The sequence below is a fragment of the Macrosteles quadrilineatus genome, unplaced genomic scaffold, assembly GCF_028750875.1.
Source record: "Macrosteles quadrilineatus isolate MER2022 unplaced genomic scaffold, UCM_ALF_1.0 Scaffold_1__1_contigs__length_201487025, whole genome shotgun sequence".
In the NCBI taxonomy this organism is placed as follows: domain Eukaryota; kingdom Metazoa; phylum Arthropoda; class Insecta; order Hemiptera; family Cicadellidae; genus Macrosteles; species Macrosteles quadrilineatus.
In genome coordinates, this window is record NW_026542594.1 from 24,918,786 (window position 1) to 24,942,612 (window position 23,827).

Consider the following 23,827-nt stretch of genomic DNA (forward strand, 5'->3'; position numbering starts at 1 on the left):
CTGTCATTGAAATGTTTATGTTACAAGTTGTTTGTATACAAAAATATTGATCGTCAGAGTTTGCCTACACACTATTTTCCTTTAAAATGTTGTTTATTTTCTACCGTAAAAGATCTATGTTATCAGGAGATTGTGTAATTTTGAACAAAACATTTTAAACGTATAATCAGGTTTTGTCAGAAATGCAATCCATCTAAGTGCTTAATCCTTTAAGATATAAGTGGTTTACGTGTTGATACATCTTTTTCTATATAAGTATGACTGCATACAGTACAAACTGAGTACAGTATAAACTGACCAGTACGCTGCAGGGTGTCATAGTAGAAACCAAAATCGATTCATACCATATCATAACTATCCCAGTAATACTGTATGATTCAGAAACTTGATAAAGGGGTACATTCCAAAAGTAGACCAAAAGTCTCAGATCTCGGATGGGCTGGGCAGGCTTTGCATGGCGGAGAGAAGATACTTCAACTTTTAAAAGTGTATTCCAAGGAGTACTACAAGGCAGACGAACACTTGGAAGACCAAGTAATGAAAGATATCTTCAGACTTGTAACTTCCTGTCATCCAGAAATGTCAGGGGATAGAAGAGAACGGGAGGCCAGGATCATTTTAGAGGTTTCAGTGGCCAAGGTGGTAAAATAAGGTACGGTAAGTGATAGTAGGCCTATGCAGTGGAAGGTGGTATTTAGCTACTGTACTCAAAGCCAGTGTGTGCGAATCGGCCACCAAGCTGTAAACTAGCTGTTCTGAATCATATTCAGTTTTAATTGACTACTCGATTCCCGTACGTAGGACGGGCCAACAGCTCGTTGTATTTTATTAGAAATAATATTGCACTATGTTCTTGTACTTCGATGCACTGTGCACTTTGCACTGTGCATCGATCTCTTAATAATCTATCTATACTATTATATAAAAATCTAATGGTGTCTGTATGTGTATTACTAATAGGTGCAAAAACTACTGAACCAACTGGGTTTAAATTTTACAAAAATATAGCTACCATACCAAGGACCATTATAGGACTATTCATATTTCGATACCGACCATGGGCTTCGCCCCTTTGGCTTTAAAAGTTCTGAGTTGAGGATTTTAAAAGTAAATATTGATTGGTCTCCATGGCTGCAATAAGAATACTCACAATGTTTACATTTACATTTGCTTTGACATTTCAATGTAAACAAGAACTGCCAAATTGCATATTTTACAATTTAAGACAGCTGATCCAATGAAGTTAAATATAATATTTCACACAATTATGTGGTTGATTTATTTAATTTAAAAATTTATCAAAGATGATTTATTAAAAAACTATGTCAATGATTATATAAATAAAAAATATATTCTAAAAGCATTGCTGTATCAACACAGGCTCTGCTTTTGATTTTTAAATTGTCTCAAGTGTTATGAAAATAATGTTATTGATATATTGTCATGGAAACAGCAAGAAAATTAAAATGTATAGATGTTTTGTATGAATTTGGAGGCTACTTTAAATAAATTCGAACTGCTTAACATAAGTTAGATTAACTTAACATAACTTGCACATCACATTGTTTTTTTTATATGTATATTTAGGTAAATTTAGTTATTGTGTTTTGCTAAACCTATGCTTAAATTTAACTCAAAAATATCATCAATAACTAAATTGTAGTTGATTTTTGTGTTCTAAAATCTGTTGTATATGTATAACTATATTTAATTATCAAATGGTAATACAAAATACTCTTATTTTATCTTAACATAGCTTTCAATTCACATTTTTTGATAAATTTACTATTGTGTTTTGCCACACCACTGCATAATTTAAACCAAGGAAAATATCATAAAACTACACAGTGTTCTTTTGTTTCTAAAATCAATGAAATATCTGTTGCTATGTTTAATGGTAAGTGTGAAAATGTAAAGGAAATGGATGGAACTGATTAAAAGAACTGGTTTGTATATTCAGTTGTTTGTTGATATTTTTGGAGAGTAGAATTAGAGATGCAATGAAACATATACTGTATTTGCTATTTCATTTTTTAGTCCTTGATGCGTTGATAATCATATTAGTTTTGTCCGCTGTCTTTAATGCTAAATTATTTGTTGAAACATTTTTATAGTAGCCATGTTTCTTTCATATTTCAAAAGACTATTGATAAGGCACGACAATATTTCTAAAGTTTATAACAGCTGACTTAGTTTTGCCATAGATAAAATATACTCCGTTTTGCTAATGATTTATTGTGAGTAAAGAAACTGTAGATGGAAGGATTTGTGATTTAATATGAAGAAGAATTACATTTAAAAAATGTTCATTTAAATTTAATAATTAGTATTTTTGCAACTTCAAAATTGAAATAGAAACTGTAAAAAATAAAGAAAAAAGATATGTAATCAAGGGAGATGAAGGTAAATCATGTATGTTAAAGTTTTATTCAAAGATTTGGTCAGTTTTTCTCATATCAGACTACACAAGATTTAAAATTTGTCAAAACCAAAATTGTGGTATCTACTATTTACCAGATTTAAAAGTCAACTTAAACGCTTCTATTTCGGCCATAAAAGTTGTATTTTGTTTATAAAAGCGTTGGCGGATGTGTAACTATTATATGCAATAGATGTACAGATTAAAGTGTTTCTGTTTTTGTGTTCTCTTCCCGTTGCAAAGCACGGGTACAACAGCTAGTATTCTATATAATACTTGATGATTAAAAAAACACTTCTTTTGCAGGTTGCTTAGCTGACTAGAAAATCCGGGCTTTATTTGTGAATCAATCAAACAGAATTTTTAGTTGTCAAAAATCTTACTAACCAAGTATGTTTCTATTGATATATATTTCACGGCCGTCATTTTACTGTGTTAAATGACCATGCGATGTAATACGTAGTTTTTATGCCGTATCAGTCCCGCTTTAATAATTTTGTTATTTATATGTTTGCAAATTACGTTGCTAAACAATATTTACATTAGAAACTGAAGCATAAACCAAGCTTTTTAAAAACAAACTAAATAACGAGAATAAATAAATATTTTCATTTTAATCTGTTGTTTTAGTGATTTCAAACAAATGAAAAACTGGTTGTAATGATAATCATAAGCTTAAACATAAATTTTCAATGTGATAGTTTGTTATCTATTTTAGGTAGTCCTCTTTATAATTTTAATTTAATTATAATCTGCAATTCGATTTTATAGTAAGGAATCAGGAAGATATTTTAAACAATGCCCTGTCTGATCTCTAAGAAACCATTCAACGACGAAGCTGTACTTGTTAAACTTGGGTAAGGTCTATAGAATTTTGTAGAAACAACAACCTATGTTTGTGGGACTGCTTTAATTATATGAAAATAAAATAAATTGATTTTGTTACTGAGAATCTTCATGTAATCAACGAAGGTGGTGTAGAGGGTATACGAATTCCTGAAGAAACGGGTTTGATCATATTCTATTTGTACCAAACCAAATCAGTCTTTAAATACAGTATGCTGCTAAACAAATTATTACATATAACAGAGGACCCGTCCTTCGTCCGGGGTTGATGAATGTTTAAATGGTGCTTTTTGAAATCTGACATGAAAAAAAAGAGTAAAATGAGATTATATTCCAATAAATTTACCTATCAAAAACTATTAACTAACTAATTAGATAAAAAAACATTTTCAAATAATAAAACAAATGAAAAACTCAAAGCTTTTACTTACTTTTAAATGATAAAATCAAACAAAGTAAAGACAAACAATAATTTACAACATCTGGTTAATATTATGGGTTGAATTAAATTAAACATGTGATCTTGTTTCTAAAAAACATTGCTCACTAAGCATTGATTATAAAATATATCATTATATACTATGTGAACAAACAAAAACATGAACACTCTTACTACTAAAACAAACAGAAACATACTTAGCCCTACTATTTATAACTCCTACTATTCATGTACCAAAGGCAAGTGCATATAAAACTAAGTTTTTTATTGTTCTTTTTAAATTGAAATATTTGTATATAGCTTAGAATTAGGAAATGTAACGTCATTCAAACAATGTTTATGTCAAGGGTCGGTTAAGTTAAGAGGAACTTGGTTGAATATATACATGTAATGACCATGGAACGCTCGTAAAAAGTTATTCATTATTAGAATAGAATGTGAAATCTACAGAAAGTGTCAAAAGTTATACCAGTAGCTTTTCAAACCAGCAGCCCTACTCCAAACACAAGTGTTCAAAATGTTAAAATGATTCAAGTTAATGTGAACTTTATAATTTCACTATTTTTTACACCAAAATCTTTCAATACAATCATTAACATTAGCAAAATTTTAAATAATTAATTAGGGTTAGATACATTAACAGATATACAATCTCACTTATTTCATAAAATCAATAATCAATGAACCATCAAATATAAGAATAAATAAACATGTCACATGATTGTAGAGAATATTATATGCCTATTTATAAACCAGCTGTGGAATTGTGAATTAATGTGGTTTGAAAGTTCAGCTTGTTTACATTTGGGTGGCATAGCAAACTGCAAACATTGTATGTGTTTTCATGGCAGCCATGGAGACCAATCAATATTTACTTTTAAAATCCTCAACTCAGAACTTTTAAAGCCAAAGGGGCAAAGCCCACAGTCAGTATCGAAGTGTGAATAGTCCTATAATGGTCCTTGATATGGTAGCTATATTTTTGTAAAATGTAAGCCCAGTCAGTTCAGTAGTTTATGCGCCTATTAGTAATACACATACAGACACCACTAGATTTTTATATAATAGTATAGATATAGATATAGATATAGATGGGCGTCTGCCAGAACGTAAGAATAGTTCTTCTCACTTTTGTTGCTTAACCGATCAATGTTAATTACACTATTGTAGCAACTATGTTTAACTTAATCATCATACTTTTTTTAGGCAAATTTTTATAGTTGGTTATTTCATAAGATTTAAAATTTACCGCGATAAAACAATCATAATTTACTTCTAATTGTTAAAACTTTGAAAGACTTATCTACAAGTGTCGAAATATCTTTTGATGACATTCTTGACATTAAACCTCTTGTACTCGGAGTGTCACGGGTTTGGTCGTAATTTGCAGCTAGCAATCTATGGCTTCTATCTTATAATAAAGCCGAACTGCCGATTTGAATCCACCTACCGAGGAAACTAATGACGACTGAATTATGATATCTACGAGGAAAACGTCGTCCCATGAGAGAAGAGAACTCCCTGTAAGAAAATCAATAGGTTAAGAATAAAAATTGTATTTTTTTTAATGCAATTTCCAGAATCGTTGATTAATTAATTGGTCTTCATAGTTAAGAAGATTATTTGAAGTGTTCTCAGTAACTTTTACTTTTAATCCCTCTGTCATTTTGTTACGGAACTTTGTCATAGATATATTCTCAACGTCTAGGTTTCATATTTTAATGAGGGATTTCCACACCTTGGCTGTATTTTCCCCCAACTAAGGTCAAACTATGGAAATGACCGTGTCCACCCAAGGCTTCTCCAATGTCATGGGAGTTATCTCGGATAATAGAGCCTTTGTGTCTCCTTCGCCAACGACAAAGTTACTCGTCAGTGCACAGCAGAGTTGCCTCACAAACTTGGTTTCTTTTGGATTTACTGAGTGAGAAACTGTATACGAAATTAAATTTGTAATAAAATAATAGTAAAGTTCATTCCTTAGGATCAAAATGCGATTCTTTTCGACTTGTATTGTTCGACGAGCCGGGGCTGAAATAAGGGCGAGCATCAAAAGATATTTTGTTTAACGTGTAAAAACTATTATTTTTTGGTACTGCGCTCAGTGTTATTTAATAACGTAGCATAACTTAAACGAGTAATGTGTTTACATTTAAAAGTTCATTTTAAATACGATTCCATACCACAAAAGACTTCTCAGAATTGTCTAGAAATATCCCTGTGCTATTCTATATAAATATTTCCCAATGTCTGTAATCTTGTATCCATTCTAGTTTGTTTAAAGTTGATTAGTTAGCATTCTGCTGCATTAGCATTCTGCTATTACAGTACCAGCTACTGTATTTAAATATATCCTTATCTACTTATGTATGCTCTCTGATGGATTTATTTTCTTCAAACCGCATCTAACAGTTAATGGGGCTAATAGATGCATACTGTAGGCTTGACCATCTTGAACTAAGTGAACTTCTAATAGTTCTAAAGCAACCTCTCTTGCGAATAATTAGGCCCAGATATTCTCACAGTCTGTATATTATGATTATTGTGTATGTTCTTAAAACTTTAATACTCTAATCCCTACCTAGCTAATTAGATATGGTGATATTGTAAGCAAATGTCTTTGTAATTGTATTGTTAATGTTTTACCGAATTTCCCATATAGGGAATAAGCTATTACCGTAGGTCTCATGGTAAGACCTGGACCCGGGACCGATTTATTTTCGTTTTGAGGATCCCACTTAGGCCAAAAACACCATCCGTTCAAATTCATGTATATATTTAACTAAATATTTATATATATATATATACTAGCTGACCCGGCGAACTTCGTATCGCCTAAGTTATAGGTTTCCCCTAAGACAGACCGATGGAAAGAAAGTACCGTTACGTTTAATTTTCAAGATGATCTCGTTCGCATCGCTCAATCACGTCCTGGTTGAAGTTCGTTCGCTACGCTCACTCACCTTTGGGTTGGAGCTCGTTCGCTACGCTCACTCACCTTTAGGTTGGAGCTCGTTCGCTGCGCTCACTTGCCTTCAGGTTAGCTCGTTCGCTACGCTAACTCGCCTCCAGGTTGAAGTTCGTTCGCTACGCTCACTCACCTTTGGGTTGGAGCTCGTTCGCTACGCTCACTCACCTTTAGGTTGGAGCTCGTTCGCTGCGCTCACTTGCCTTCAGGTTAGCTCGTTCGCTACGCTAACTTGCCTCCAGGTTGAAGTTCGTTCGCTACGCTCACTCACCTTTTGGTTGCAAATTAGCTGTTGTCATAAATGTAAAAGAAATAATAGTGCTGCACCCTGTTGGTAATCCTTGTAACTTTAATGCTATTGAACATCATAGAACAGAACCAACTTGTTTAATTGAAACAGCTGTTAAGATTCATTAATTCCATTTCTCATAAGGTTAACATGGGAAACTCCAGAGCCACTGGGGCGGAGCCCTTTTAAGAATTTCGAAACGGGAAATAGTTTACGTCCGATTCGCATACCTACAGAATTTACACACCAAATTTCATAACGATCGGTGAAGTCGTTCCGGAGGAGTTTGCAGACAAACACTGTGACACGAGAATTTTATATATTAATGGATATATGTTGATAAATTTTTCAAATTTATTTATTTTATCCTATAATATTGACGTTTGGCAAAAAAAAAAAAACTCTTTACCTTCCCTGTAGCAGCAAACCTAAGAACTCGTTAAATCTAATGTTTTTTTTTTTAAATTGGGAATAAATACGTCGTATTTACGGAATTATTTTAGTAAGAATTTAATTAGACAAGTTGAAATTCGCTTAGTATACAGGTTTGCTGGGGTGGGGGTATTTATTTTCTTGGTAGAGTTAAATCTAAAGAAAGTAAAATAGAGAATTGCTTATTTAATCCATATTTGAAAGTTAAGAAAGCACATCTGCTTTACACAGATCATAACATTGCGCAGTGTAGCCTTTTAATAAAATATTTTCAATAAAAAATTATTACTACGTTGGCGCTGTCCAAAAATAGTAGTGTAGTACTAGCAATTATTGCAACATTAGGCTTGTTAGCGAATTTCGTTTTCCGCTAATAAGCTATTACCTTAGGTTGCTCAGTAAGACATAGACCCGTGACCTATTTCCTTTTTCGCTTTGAAGTCAATATTCCCTCTGGGGTCAATATATATTTATGTGTGTGTCCGTAAACACGTTAACTCAAGCAATTTCGGTCCGGGTTTTATTCCATTTGGTATGAACGTGTTTGGCTGATTAATCTTGAATTAGTTCGTGAACTAGCAAGATCGAGCTATGTGAATGGGGTATTATGGGGCTTTGATTTTTAAAATGGGATTTTTGAAATTTGTAGTCACCCTCTAAACATTAAGATGCCAATTTCTACTACCCACCAATTTTGTATGTGAAACCTTATTAGTGTGTACTAAACTTATAATAGTTACAGTTATATTAGTTTCAGTTTCTAATAGTTACAGAAATATTTCCAAAAACTGCAAATAAAAGAAATCCATGTTATTCTTATGGAGGATGGACTCTTTTGCAGTTTGATTGTCTATGGGTGCATTTTGATCGAATTCGGGAAATCTGTAGCTTCAAGCATAACTTCTCATTTAAATTAATGTTATTAAATAGGGAATGCATCTTAAGGAATAGATCTAGGGAAAAGTTTTAGGAAATATTTGTGTGAAAATCCAACTAGGCAAATGGAAATTTGCTTAGTCCGCAGGTTTGCTTTGGCTGAGGTATTTACGGTTGTTTATTTATGATAGTAGTCATATCATATTTAAAAAAAAAACCCTGTACACATATAAATTGAATTCAATTTGGACAGTATGCACGTTTTAAGATCCACTTTTCAATTAGGCTATTGAGGAAAGCTTTTTTTATTCAAATGCAAACATCACATCTAAATATGCTTTTAAACCACGGCTTTCCGCTTGGTTCGGTTCAGCTCTCCGTATATACGATCAGGTGATGAAATAAATTAGCCAGAGTGTCATTTCAACACTATTTAGAACACAAAATTGTGTGTGCTCTGGCTATCTAAAGTTTAGTTTAGTTGACGTTAATGGTTTATGATCACTCAGAAGTTTCCTCATTACTGGAAGTAAAGATTGATGTTACTGATGTGGTAACATGTAGTTAGTGTTACCCATAATGCATTGTGAGCTGATGGCATGTAATAAGCAGTGCGAGACATTATTGTTTGTAGGCAACAGTTTGAAACTTCATAATAGTAATAGTTATGGTTTAATTGGAGGTTATATAATGTTACTACGTAAACAACTGCCGTTTCAGGATATTCCAACAAATGTTCTGTATACAGCAGTTTGCATATATTCTAACAACTTAATAAACAGCTGTTTATACAATTCCAATATTTCTAGGCCAACATATTCGAGATAAAAACAATTATGTTTGAAAACATTAAATTGTTTGAGTTTAAAATATTTTTAGTTAATATTGGCACATTCCTTAGTTTTACATAAAAGTATATTTTTAACGTTTAAACCTGAAAATCTAATTGAACTCATTAACATTTTTATATTCCAGTCGTCGTGATTATTAAATATACTTCGTACAGCTTCGACTAGGCCTACAACAAACTTTACCGGATTATTCGGGAGGTCAAAACAAGCGAAAAATGCATTACAACATGTGTTTTATCTCAAACCGTTTAGCGTCTGTCTGTATTTGTGTGTTTTTTACAAAAAACATTCATAACTCCTTACGGTTTGAGCTAAAGCGTTTAAATTCAGCAAAATGTTCATAGTTTTTCCCACTACCTTTGTATAACCGTTTCAAATTGGTGGCTTTTTAAATTTTCTAAGTTTGATAAAATCTATAAATTTTGTAAACTTTTTACTTGATACAAAAAGTTGAAACATTTTTTTTTACTTAAAGGCGGTGCAAAGATTGTTAAGATCGGACAGTTATTATCTGAGCAGTTGCTGTTTTTATATTAAAATAAATCGAAAGCTGTAGAACTGTGGTCGAAAACAAAAACTTCTGAATTTATAGTTTTTAAGATAATAGGCTTTGACAGTCCCACTCCAATAATGCATTCAAAGCCGCCAAAGTGATATGGCTAGTTATACGAATGGAGGAAAACGCGTTAATATGTATGACCCTTCATAGTGTTGTCATTGCTAATTATTCATAAGCGAGTCGTGTGTCATTTGAACTGACCAGATACAAACGGATTAATGAAAACATTGCCACCTCATTTGAAAACTATACAGTGAAAGCTGTTTAATCGTCGGTTTTACGTTTTAGGTTTATAGTCATAGGAAAACATTTTAAATAATTATAATTACAATAGACATATGACAATTATCATCATTGTTGTGCGGAGATGCAAGCTCAAAATGTGGTTTTACCATCGTTGTGTTGAGATGCAGTTAAATAGACGTAGAATATTACCAAGTTACTTATTTTTTAAACTAAAAAGTATAAGTTTTAGATAGTATGTGAAAGAAATACGATGCCACATTAAACCGTATTGCAGTTTAATAAAATATAGGCTTTCATTTACTGCCTACCTCTTTGAAACAGTCCCAGCAACACACGTATGAGTTGTACGGCAGAAAGTAGATAACATACATAATATTATACGCCAATATTGTACATCAAACCACACAATACACACTGGGTTGTTAACACGCGATGTATTCTGTGAGGATTGCTTGTGTCCTGTATAATACGTAGAAGCCGTTTATACTTTAGATTTATACTGTAAATAATATTTAACTACTATTTAAATACACTATACAAACAAATGCTAAAATAATCAAATATGTTTGGTCGACATTAGCCCACTCAATCGTAACTGAATATCAACTCTCGTCATACAAGGGGTTTTAATATTACGTTAGCGAGAAGTATAACTGCAGCTTCCAGCAATATTATAAATGAATAGAAGCAAATGCTACATAATCTCGTCGACGTGACGTGTGCGTTGTGCCGTGATACTACATAACAAGGATTATCTGATCGCTGCGACTACGAGACGAGCAATAATTAATCTGCCAGTGAAGGGCGAAAGTATATGAAACGGCGAAATTAATGGAAAGTAACGCACAGGAAATAATCGCTGCTGCGTGACGCTTAACTCCAATTATCATTCTAGGAATGATTGCTGCGAATGACTTTCGCTATGGAGAAACGCTTGTAGAAGAACTAAATGTTGGGAAAAACCAGTCTTATGTATGTGTAGAGTTGTTGGAAATATGATTGCATTTTGGGAATTACTTTGTTTTAGGAGAAGTGCATTACGGTCAATAGCATTGACTTTAGGTCTTACTTATTTGAGTGTGTATTTTTGTTGCCATTTCTCAATAATTATATAACGGATATAGGATACACAAATTTATTCGAAAACATTATTTCGATGTAAACATTTTGAATGAAATGTTTCCCTTTCAACTAAAACTACGAAAATATCTTCTTTAAGAAAGCAATGTGAGGTTTTAATCATATAAACTTGTTTATGCTTTAGACAAATTCTTGTTGATGTTATTGAAATACGTTATTATTATTTTTAGTTGTTTCAGCCCTAAAGCGGAAATGACAAATAACAAGTTAAGTCACAAATTAAAATAGGACCAAAAATAAGCACAAAAATGAATTTTTTTTTTTATTAACATGGGCCTTATGGGTTGCCATCTTGGTGATGAAATAACAACAAAATAATATAAACAGAAAATGAAAACATGGAAGAAATTCCAATCACATGTTGTATTTAAAGCGTGGAGTGAAAATAGAGAAGTCTACATATTACATATTTTTGGTCTAGTTTTCGACCACTGGAAGCTCGACTGGGTTTTCGACCACTCTAGCTATTTTAAATATAAAAGCCACATAACTAACCACCTGGGTTTTACACGTTTTGTTATCTTACCCCATTCGACGCTGGCAGTATTATTTACTGAACATCAACTTAATGAGCTCCCTGTTTCGTGTATATTGTCTAAGAATCAAATTCAACACGATTTGTTTTATGTTCGTGCACTTTCTAAAGTTTTATTGTGAACGAAAGTAAGTAAAATATTTAATAAATACAAATGTGGTCTATCATAAACCCCGTTGCTATTTTATAGCACAGTTGCATGTAAAACAATGTGTATAATGAGAAAACCTGCAAATGTAGAATGGAATGCGGTGTGTGCAAAGAAACACTAAGATTCGCGTTGACCTCGGCGTTGTTTGTGTGATAAGAGGTCTCCTGATAAGGGGAGAGATAAGGCAGTTGCGCCGTGATGGAGGTGGCGGGCAGGTACAAGGTGTTGGATGGGGATAGGTCCAGGGGGATAACGCGACCATCAGTGACCGTGAGACGAGCCAACAGCTGGGCCAACCTGGTAGAGCCGGAGCCTACCCTGAGATCACGGTCAGCCAGCTGGGATCATCTTCTCTGGCATGGTAGGCCTACTCAGCATGATTGTGTGGCCTTTATGTGTTTGTAGTCTATCTGGTCGGTGGTCAATTGAACTATATTCCGCTATGATGGGACATTGTGGTAGGGTACGTGACGATTTATATGGTTTTATATATCCAGGTTATTGGTGAGGTGTATGGTTACTGAAGATTGTTGTAAATCTGCTTACAGTAATCCACAGCTCTTACTCAACAAATCGTTGGTAGAATGTGGTGTTCTTCTCTTAGCTCAATGTTCATACAACCAAACAATAGCATCGAACCAAACAGTAACGAGCGAATATAGAGTTCGGTTTATCAGTTGTTATTTTCTATTTGTTTTGTTAATTCTATTTGTTTTGTTTCATTATTCCGTGTTATTCTTTCTTTTATCACAGAAGTGTTAAAACCAAAAAACTACTGACTTTATCAAGAATTTTCCATGTCCACGGTTACATTTTAATATCGGCCTTTTGGTTATCCTACCTGGGCTCGGTGCCGCGAGGCACATAGACGAACTGATTCACTTTGATTCATAGAAAATTGTCTATGGTGTATTTGCAGTAGGTTATTTGTTATAAGTTTGACATCTGCTTGAATACTAAATCCCTTAATTTTTTTAAACTAAAAATGATGTACTTGAACACAAATGTGACATTTTTAACTAAATAACAAATAAGAAGATATTAATATTTAACTAATATTATGAGATGGACATTTTGCAAAAACACATTTGTATTAAAAAAAATACTTTCTTTAACAGAAGGTAAGTACATATAGTATGGCCTGTTGTAAAATAACCCGTGTTTGCATTGAAGCTTGTTGAACGTCACACAGTTGGCCATCGTCCTGGTGAGATGAAGGATTTTATATTGTTTTTAATCATTTGATCGATCAAATAATTGGTCTTGATTGCCAATTGGTCGTGATAGCAAAATTCAGGAAAATACTTGATTTAAAAGCTTTTGACTTTACATAACAATTTTTAGGATTACGCCAATACATTTCGACAGCAATTTTAAGGTAGTTTATATGTTATTTACTTCCAGTTGAAGAATCGGAATAACGTATTTGTTTGAAGCTCTACAAATTTACAAATTAAACAGTGAAGCTCTGCACAACAACAGTAGCAGTTGTATGAGGAAATATTCAGCTCTTGTCCCGCTTAAAGCGAGTACACCTGTATAAATCTCTGTTATGTTAAACGACACAAGGCAACAAGTCTCAGGTTATAGTAGCAGCTTTACTGGCTTGTAAAATAAAACTAGCGTTGCATTATACACGTCTAGGTGTTAAATTTCAAATCTTACCATAAAATTGGAATACATTTGTTTTGGGTTTTAAGCAATAAAGTTCACAATTGGATACTAGCATTAACTTTAGAAAAACAATATTTTAAGATTTATTAAAATACTAGCAGAGTACCCGTCCTTCGTACTGGCGTATAAGCATAACGTGACGTGTGGCGTATAAGCATAAAATTGTTATTGCAGCTACACTGGTACTTTGCGTTTGCAATGGGAGAGAGGAACGCTAGGTTCTAGCCCGGAACTGTTTTTTCAGGCTTGTTCTAGAGTGTTGCGGCATTATCACTTAGATCAAATCCATTGGTGATGAGCGGGATTTTTACCCCTAGACAGACAAGCTCGCTCTCCAAGTACAGAGATACTTTGTGATAAAACATAATTGAAAGGACCTCTTGTACAGTGTGCACCCACAGACAGGCATAGGAATATGTAATTCTTTTTGTCCGGTACTGCTAATGAAATTATATGCTCTTTAAATTTAACCTCTTCAAGTTACCTATTATCGGTTGGGATTGATCGAAGACTTGACTAGCACCATCCTTTGGCCGCGCCGATACCACTCTCGCCTCTCATCTCCTTGGTAGCCATCGTGAAAGGCAAGTTTACAGGAATCCAACACAGAATGCTGGCAAACCACCCCCACTTGTGTTTCCCTTGCAAGTCTGTAGTCGTGCTTTAGGACGACCACTCATTATAGCTGTAACGTACTTATAATTACTTCACCACCTCTGTGGTACCAAGATAATGATAGAAGGTCGATTCAGACCTGCCTTAGCTGTACATGTACCTGACGGTTTAGTAAAATAGTTTTGGCAATTCGACTTTTTGGAGGGGAACTACCTCGGGTATATTTTGCAAAACGTAAAGAAATATTGTATAAGCATTTTGCTATCTTAGTATGATAACTATTGCTTAAACCGATATGTAGTTTGAAAAAGAAATTAGATTAAATTTATTTGAATGAAAAGTATTTTTAACAGTCTCGTCTCTATCAGTATACACTTGACCTAATGACACAGTTTTACAAGAATTTTCAAACCATCGAAGATTGAAGAACCAAAGCACCATTGAGGGTGAAGTAGATGAGGTTAACCAATAATTAATAACAAAGGCGGGGAGAGGACAACAAAGCTCTTGGTGTGTACAATGGAGCTCAGACCGCCGACAATGCCACTACACTACCTGTGGTATGGGGGGGGGGGTACAGGTTGATATGGTAATTTGTCTCTCAGAGGCTTATTGTGATAAACGCTAAGATACTGCTACTATAAAGTGTGCTAAATAAGTCCCAGAACGGCTTAATATATTTTTCACTAACATAGATGCGGTGGTATAGTTTTTGTATCTAGATATTTATCATACCAACTTACCTTTTTAAGCAATTATCAACTTTCCTCTCCTCTAGGGGGATGGCCCACAAGGAGTACAACAAGAAAATCTTTAATGTAAGCATAGGTTGATATGCACATCAAATTAAAGATATCTAGTAGTGAAATACAATGCTGCAAATTTGAACTAAAACGAAAAACCGAGTTAAAAATGTCAGCCGTTCAAAGATATATTGAATCTGCCATTTTGAATCTTTGAATGACTGCTATTTTTTTACTCAGTTGTTATTTTGAGCTCAAATTTGTGGCATTGTATTCTAAAATTAAGACCTTTAATTTGATGTGTACATCGACCTATGTATACGTTTATGATTTTCTTCCGACTTCTAGCAGGCGTCTCCCTGAGGAGGTAGCTTAAAATAGCGATGCAAATTCAATGCATCTTTGAATAGCTGTCATTTTGGTTATAGGTTGCTGGTGTGGTTATAGGTCTACTCTTGTGCAGTTTTGCTTGACGAATGAAAATTTTCCGTATATGTCGTGTCACGAAATACAGTAAAACACTGTGTGGTTAAAGAAATGTAATTTGCGACCTGCAGAACACTTAGGGTAGGTAATAGTGCCAATAAATGTATACTCTAAGTAATCTTATTATTGTGTATTGTTAAATATTTTTACTATTTGATCACCACTGATTCCAAGTAGAAGCTCTTTTCGCAGTCAGTGACGAAATCAATAAATTTGTTTTAATTCAAGTTCAGAAACTATCTGTTGGACATCGCAGGTTGTCGAAAAAGCTATGGATTGTGATGTTAGTTAAGATGTATTTTCTCAGGTCAGTTCAGTATGAAAACCTAATTCACAATTTTCTACACGTTACCTACAATTAATATGTTTGCAACAACAGTAGGTAAAACGTCCATTAAAATATAATTAGTGACTTCAGAATTAGGTTTTGTTTAAACGTTTATAATGTTCAGCCTTTTTTATAGGCTACTCCAAACGCCTACGTGTTAATGATGCAACAAAGAAAGAAATAATCATAATTTTCCTTGGTTATCATAAATTGTTGTTTCTCCTATTTATTGGTTTATGTGTATGTGTCTCTACGCTTTGCTATGCAACTTTAAACTCTGTTACTAAAAATAGATGAATAGTATAATATATCCATAGACAATTAAATTAATTAATTAATTGTTTAGCCCCTAGTTTTACTAAAATACAGACTGTCAAATCACATATGTTATGTAGTGTATTTCTATTTTAATCCTTTAATGTCTGATCAAGCCGTAGTTTCCTGTAATGTCGCTTTCCTACGTCATGAAAGCATGGTTCCCGTATGTCGGCGTCGTACTGTGGCAGTGCCAGGTTGGCCAGTAGGTTAATGCCACACTGCCACTGTGCCATCGTGCGACTACCAGAGCGTGATTGAAAGTGACGAGGATGTAGGATTTACACTCAGTTATTATCCTGTCGTTCAACTGTCACAGATTCTACCATACGTCGTACTGTGGCAGTGCCAGGTTGGCCAGTAGGTTAATGCCACACTGCCACTGTGCCATCGTGCGACTACCAGAGCGTGATTGAAAGTGACGAGGATGTAGGATTTACACTCAGTTATTATCCTGTCGTTCAACTGTCACAGATTCTACCATACGTCGTACTGTGGCAGTGCCAGGTTGGCCAGTAGGTTAATGCCACACTGCCACTGTGCCATCGTGCGACTACCAGAGCGTGATTGGAAGTGACGAGGATGTAGGATTTACACTCAGTTATTATCCTGTCGTTCAACTGTCACAGATTCTACCATACGTCGTACTGTGGCAGTGCCAGGTTGGCCAGTAGGTTAATGCCACACTGCCACTGTGCCATCGTGCGACTACCAGAGCGTGATTGAAAGTGACGAGGATGTAGGATTTACACTCAGTTATTATCCTGTCGTTCAACTGTCACAGATTCTACCATACGTCGTACTGTGGCAGTGCCAGGTTGGCCAGTAGGTTAATGCCACACTGCCACTGTGCAATCTTGCGACTACCAGAGCGTGATTGAAAGTGACGAGGATGTAGGATTTACACTCAGTTATTATCCTGTCGTTCAACTGTCACAGATTCTACCATACGTCGTACTGTGGCAGTGCCAGGTTGGCCAGTAGGTTAATGCCACACTGCCACTGTGCCATCTTGCGACTACCAGAGCGTGATTGAAAGTGACGAGGATGTAGGATTTACACTCAGTTATTATCCTGTCGTTCAACTGTCACAGATTCTACCATACGTCGTACTGTGGCAGTGCCAGGTTGGCCAGTAGGTTAATGCCACACTGCCACTGTGCCATCTTGCGACTACCAGAGCGTGATTGAAAGTGACGAGGATGTAGGATTTACACTCAGTTATTATCCTGTCGTTCAACTGTCACAGATTCTACCATACGTCGTACTGTGGCAGTGCCAGGTTGGCCAGTAGGTTAATGCCACACTGCCACTGTGCCATCTTGCGACTACCAGAGCGTGATTGAAAGTGACGAGGATGTAGGATTTACACTCAGTTATTATCCTGTCGTTCAACTGTCACAGATTCTACCATACGTCGTACTGTGGCAGTGCCAGGTTGGCCAGTAGGTTAATGCCACACTGCCACTGTGCCATCTTGCGACTACCAGAGCGTGATTGAAAGTGACGAGGATGTAGGATTTACACTCAGTTATTATCCTGTCGTTCAACTGTCACAGATTCTACCATACGTCGTACTGTGGCAGTGCCAGGTTGGCCAGTAGGTTAATGCCACACTGCCACTGTGCCATCTTGCGACTACCAGAGCGTGATTGAAAGTGACGAGGATGTAGGATTTACACTCAGTTATTATCCTGTCGTTCAACTGTCACAGATTCTACCATACGTCGTACTGTGGCAGTGCCAGGTTGGCTAGTAGGTTAATGCCACACTGCCACTGTGCCATCGTGCGACTACCAGAGCGTGATTGAAAGTGACGAGGATGTAGGATTTACACTCAGTTATTATCCTGTCGTTCAACTGTCACAGATTCTACCATACGTCGTACTGTGGCAGTGCCAGGTTGGCCAGTAGGTTAATGCCACACTGACACTGTACCATCGTGCGACTACCAGAGCGTGATTGAAAGTGACGAGGATGTAGGATTTACACTCAGTTATTATCCTGTCGTTCAACTGTCACAGATTCTACCATACGTCGTACTGTGGCAGTGCCAGGTTGGCCAGTAGGTTAATGCCACACTGCCACTGTGCCATCTTGCGACTACCAGAGCGTGATTGAAAGTGACGAGGATGTAGGATTTACACTCAGTTATTATCCTGTCGTTCAACTGTCACAGATTCTACCATAGGTACGTCGTACTGTGGCAGTGCCAGGTTGGCCAGTAGGTTAATGCCACACTGCCACTGTGCCATCGTGCGACTACCAGAGCGTGATTGAAAGTGACGAGGATGTAGGATTTACACTCAGTTATTATCCTGTCGTTCAACTGTCACAGATTCCTCGGCTGAAAGCGCACATTGTCGGATGTGTAGGACTTTTACTTTTTAGTATGACTTCTTCTTATATTTAAACCTCTTATTTCGAATCGTGTTGTTTTTAGTTTGATTCCGGTTCACAGAAAAAATTACAATATTAAGTTTTCTATTGAACTGATAATTCCTGTTAAAATCATACAGCAAGGCTGTACGAAATCCCTGCTAAATGCAAAATACAAATTTAGTATCGTAAAATATTTGCACCCTACATACAATATTTTTTTAAGAGCTTCTTTATAGAGGGTTTTCTCACTGATCTTCCGATCTCGTCGTTTATAATGATTCCAACCACTTTTATCACTAATAGTGAAAAGTTTTGTGTTCATGTCAACTTAAAAATTTACACAATAACATTTCATAAATATGCCTAGTGATTTAGTTTGTGTATTTTGCTTGAAGTTCATGTATAATTTAAATTTAACCTTTGGCCACCTTTTGAATTGTGGATGCTGACACTGTTTGTAATTAATTGAGGGAAGAAATCAAACCTATTGTTTTTTAAACACAATTTAAATTATATTATTACTTGAACGGTTTTAAAACTGCATTGACTTTTGGGTACGTGGGACACTGTACTTGTATTTAGTTTAACTAATAAATACTAAATGGTAGAAAACGGTCGTTTGAATAAATAATGGGTGGATGTTGAAATCAATTGTTAGTCAGCATTTATTGCAGCGCGGTGGGCGGTGGCGTAGAACTGTTTAGTTTCTGCGCGGGAAATCACAAGAAGAAAGCGGAAAGGTGAATCTGTGGCCCTTGACTGACCTAAAAGTTACACAATTACTTCCATTTGAACAATACAAAAAATACCGTGATATTCAAAATGGTCTATAATACGCGCCACCACGAACACTACACTCATCTCCATTCATACTTGGCTTAAAATACCTACTTTGTATGGTCGCCATTTCATTGAAAAGTATTTTAAAAGTAAAAGTAATAAAATGGATAAAAGCTCTGTCGAGGTAACAACAATTATATGATACATTATATTATACGTCAAATGAATTATTCAAGCTTGAAAAATTTTCCTACACCAGCATAAGCTCTATCTGAAATTTCACAAAGATTCAACTAAACGGAATTCAATCACATTTAACCAACTAAAATCCTTGTCATTATAACCCAAGACCCAATTAAACTAAACCAATTAAACGTTCCGATTGAACCAAGATGTTTTGTTTGTTTGCATTGGCATCAATTTAAATCAATAACCACTTTTCATAGAATAGTATTAATGATTGTTTTTAGAATATGTTTGTTTAAATTTAATATTTGGATTTCATACCTGAGAGAAAATGTTGGTCATTCGGAAGTACAATTATGGCCAATGTAGAAATTGAATAAATCTATCACCAAAATAGTAATTCGTTACATTTAATATACAATTGAATATAACAATATCTTTTAGTCTATTATATTGTTTGGTTGAATAAAAATTTTAAACTGTAATTTTCTCAATTTGTTTAAATATAATTTAAATATCATGATATCATTATCAATTTAAATATCATTAATATCATGATAATTGCATAACGTTGTTTCTTTTCTATGAAATTATATAATTTCGTATTTAGGATATCTTTAAAAGAATAATATTCCTACATTTACCGAACCACTCCACACAGAAGATTGCGTACCATATAGTGTTTAGATATGTAATCACTATGCGATATTTTTATGCTTAGCTTGTCTTGTAATGTCGTTCAATGATATTCAATGATACGAATCTGTTGTAATATTATGTTTGTTCAGGGATATTAGTCGTCACCAAGTAATGTTGTGGAGCAACAAAAGTGTACGAAGTTTCAAGTTAGCTACATCATGTTATCGAAACATGTTTAAGTTATGATTTGTCGGGTTTTACATGTCTCTTTGCTATGATGTCGCCGAGGTGAGACAGTGTATAGAGATGAACAGAGACGTTTGAACGCTATCTGCCAGGTGACTGATGTTGACGTTTATGGATGACTGTGGAACAAGTCTAGCAGAGACCTGCCAACTTTCAATTTTCTCGGGAAAAGAAATGTTTTTCATTTTCTCGACTACTCAAACTCGACTGTTATTGGCATCGCACCGTACTAATGTTTGCTGCTACAGGGAAGGTTACAAAGTAGTTTTTAGTGAAATGTTAATAAATGGTGGTGTAAAATTAATAAATTTTTGAAATTCGTTCAAAATATGTTCATAAACGAGCAAAATACAAAAGTTTAGTTATTCTTAATAAAATTAATATGGATATTTTAAATTTACAGTTTTTTTTTTAAGTTTCACCCTTTTTTATTGAAGCTTATAATAATGATTCCATATAGTAAATATTTTTTAAGCTCTAAAAAATTGTTTGGATACAAATTGCAACATTTTATGTTTTTGTGGTAAAAAATTGGAAACATATTTTTACCCCATGAAACCCCGTTATGATAGCCTAATCATGCTGGTTCGTGAACTCGTTCGAATAGACGTAGATTTACACGTTGATGGTATGTAGGCCTAATAATGACTAAATTTTCAAATACGAAAATGATTTAAATTATACTAATACAATTTTGTAAGAACTACACCTATTGCAACCCAAATATAATGGGGAGATTATGGATTTTTTTAACAGTCTAGTAAAGAATTTTTAAAACTCGGAACATTTACTATTAACCATAGAGGTCGTCCAGAGGTCGAAGTCTCTACCAAAAATATTTAATGTACAGACTTCTCTATTTTCACCCTATGCTGTAAAAAACACACGTGATTGGAATTTCTTCCATTTGTTTTGATTTGTTTTTTTTTTCGTTGCTATTTCGTCACCAGCATGGAACCCGATAAGGCCCAAGTTAACATTAAAAAAAGAATTCAAATTCATTTGTTGCGCTTATTTTTGAGCACATTTTAATTTGTAAAGGGATTCTGCACATCTACAGGAAATATATATTTCTAACAGTATGCTTAGATTTTCCCTGCGATGCACACGAGTTGGGATAAAAGGTTTTAAAGAAACTTGCTTGCCTATTAATATATGGGCGAGAGCTTGCCCCGTGGTCGAAAACTCGACCAAAAGTATGTAGGCTATTGTGCAAACTTCTCTTCCCAGTTTTTTTCTACCCACGCTGTAAATAAAACATGTTATTGGAATTTCTTGCATTTCTTTTGATTTTATGTTTATTTTTCGTTGTTATTTATTTCGTCACCAGCATGGCAAGCAATAACGCCCATGTTAATTTTCCAATTTTTAATTCATTTTTTGTGCTTATTTTTTAGACTATTTTAATTTAAAGGGATTCTGCACTTCTACAGGAAAATATCTTTAATTTGGTACCAACCACGGGTAATTAAGTCCAGTAGGAAAGCCAGGCTAGCTGTCGTAAGCTTTGCAAAATTTTTTAGCAAATAAGATGTGCAATTAATTATAAAATTAAGAGATTAGTTCACTGTGTTGGTAAATTTTATAGTATCCCGTATAAATTATAATATTGCACTCTAAAATGGCCAAATTGAGGTTTTTAATTTTCGAAGTAACCAATTACCTTGAACTATCATTTCCCGTTTGAAAGGCGACTCCACTTTCAACAGGTAATTTCGAGCCATTCGTTTGCCTGAACCACTAATTTAATAATAAACCGACGGCGTTTCGGATCCATCTGTCTGGCCGTCGTCAGGTGTTTGCGTTCCGATCTGGTAATGAGAGCTCGCCCATTCGTCCCGCAATCATCGGTCCCGTTGCGCCATCAGTCCGAAATAAATTATCGCTGTGTCGAATCGTCGGCCGATTGTAGGGTTTGGACGGTTCCGCAGCGCCCTTTCACGACTTAATAATGTTTGGCGTTTAGACTGATGTTGCGTCGGGCGCCGCTTCGACTTGCCTGTGGAAGCGATGACAATACAATACAGTTGTGACTCAATCGATTTAAGATATCTTATGGCTTGCTTTATTATAAGATTGTTTTGTTACTTTGTTAACATACAATGTATTGGATAACTGAACTGGACAAACTATCAAACTTGTAATCATTATCATCATAATTCATGTAAGAGAGGAAATGTCTTCGACAGAAACCAACTTTGTTAGTGGCTCATTCAATTAGGTTGCAATCTGAATACAAAGTTGGCTACAGCTGGCCCATATAGATGTGATGATACTTCATTATACAAAAGTTGTAGGAGGTGTTTAAGGTCCAAAATGCCATTATTATGTGAAGCAGTATGTGGTATGTATTTTAACTGTCATCTGTGTTCCAGGGGCCAAGAAGCAGAATGGCTCGGCGCTGCGGACCAACAGTCTGGGCTCTGGCACGAGGACGCCGCCACTGGAGAGGAAGAGCAAGTTCTCTGCTTTGGGGCGACTGTTTAAACCTTGGAAGTGGAAGAGAAAAAAGAAAAGTGAGAAGTTCGAGGCCGCTCAAAGATGTGAGTATTTTTCAATTGCATTTTAGTTGGAGTGCTTAAGATGTTCGCCAAAGAATCCTGTTTTGTGATTGTAATGACAGAAGAATTTACAATAGTCACTTCATACTATACTCCAAACTCGGTGATGAAATTTTAAGGAAGTTCTAGTCCAGTTTTCTATGTGAGATGTAAACAACATAATCAAAATACAACCACAATTTGTTATAAAAACTTAGTTTAAGTTTTGTTTTTTTCTATAACTGTAGCGCCCTGAGTATGTTAAAGAAAATTATAACGACATCGTGACTACTTGAACCATCTTTTATGCTTTTGTGATGTTTTAGAGAATTTTCACTGAAAATCCTTTCTGAGTTTAATATTAACATTTTAAATTATGCATCACTGCCTTAATATTGAAATACTAACTGTGTGCCCCGTTCTACGCACGGGGATCTTATCGTAGTCAGTTGAAACCTTCTTATATTAAGAACAGCAGTTGGTTTGCATATTTTCAGATATGCTGGTAAAACTATTATATATAAATCTTCGCAAATACAGTATCTGACAGTTTCAAGCCAAAACAAATGCTTCGCAATTAAATGTCACCCGGATCGTGTTGGTCCATGTGTTAAATCCAATTATTAAACTAAAAAATGTTTTATAGATCCATGAGGCAAGAATTATTCCCCAGTTGTATTTCAGCACAACCCGCCTCATGGTTGGTAATTGGTATTGTAGCACGCGCGGGCGAGGGTGGTCTCGGCGCGTTTGCCGTGCTTTCTCCGGCGTTGCGCGGCCCGCAGACCCAGTTGTGGTGGCGTATCCGCTCCACTAGCCGCGTCGCGCAGTAATTGCTGGTTTCCTCGGTATCCGCCACAACGCTTTCGGTTTCTACATCGTTTGCATGAAACAGCGTAAAATGGAGGAAGTGGAGGGAAACTGTTAATTTTGTTGTAAAATACTTATTATTGAATATTAGGGTTGGTTGTGAGCGTATGGGTTTATTTGGTCACTCGGACCACTCACTGAATAAACCGTCATATTTATAATAGTTTTGAACCGTAATAGTTGTTTTGAAGTCTGTTAAGTTATTTAAAATACAACTCTTACTCATCTTGACGAATTATTCGGCACACATTCTTCCTGCTCTTAAATTCTAA

The 23,827-nt window shown here is 35.1% G+C and overlaps 1 protein-coding gene across 1 annotated transcript in view; it reads left to right on the forward strand.

The window, feature by feature from the left end:
- Window positions 1–23,827, forward strand: part of LOC128995331 (phosphatase and actin regulator 4-A-like) — a 172,794-nt gene that overhangs the window by 117,873 nt on the left and 31,094 nt on the right. Inside the window, exon 3 of the mRNA XM_054420319.1 lies at window positions 22,521–22,688. Within this exon, the coding sequence (XP_054276294.1) occupies window positions 22,521–22,688 (168 nt within the window). The remainder of the gene's footprint in view (window positions 1–22,520; window positions 22,689–23,827) is intronic.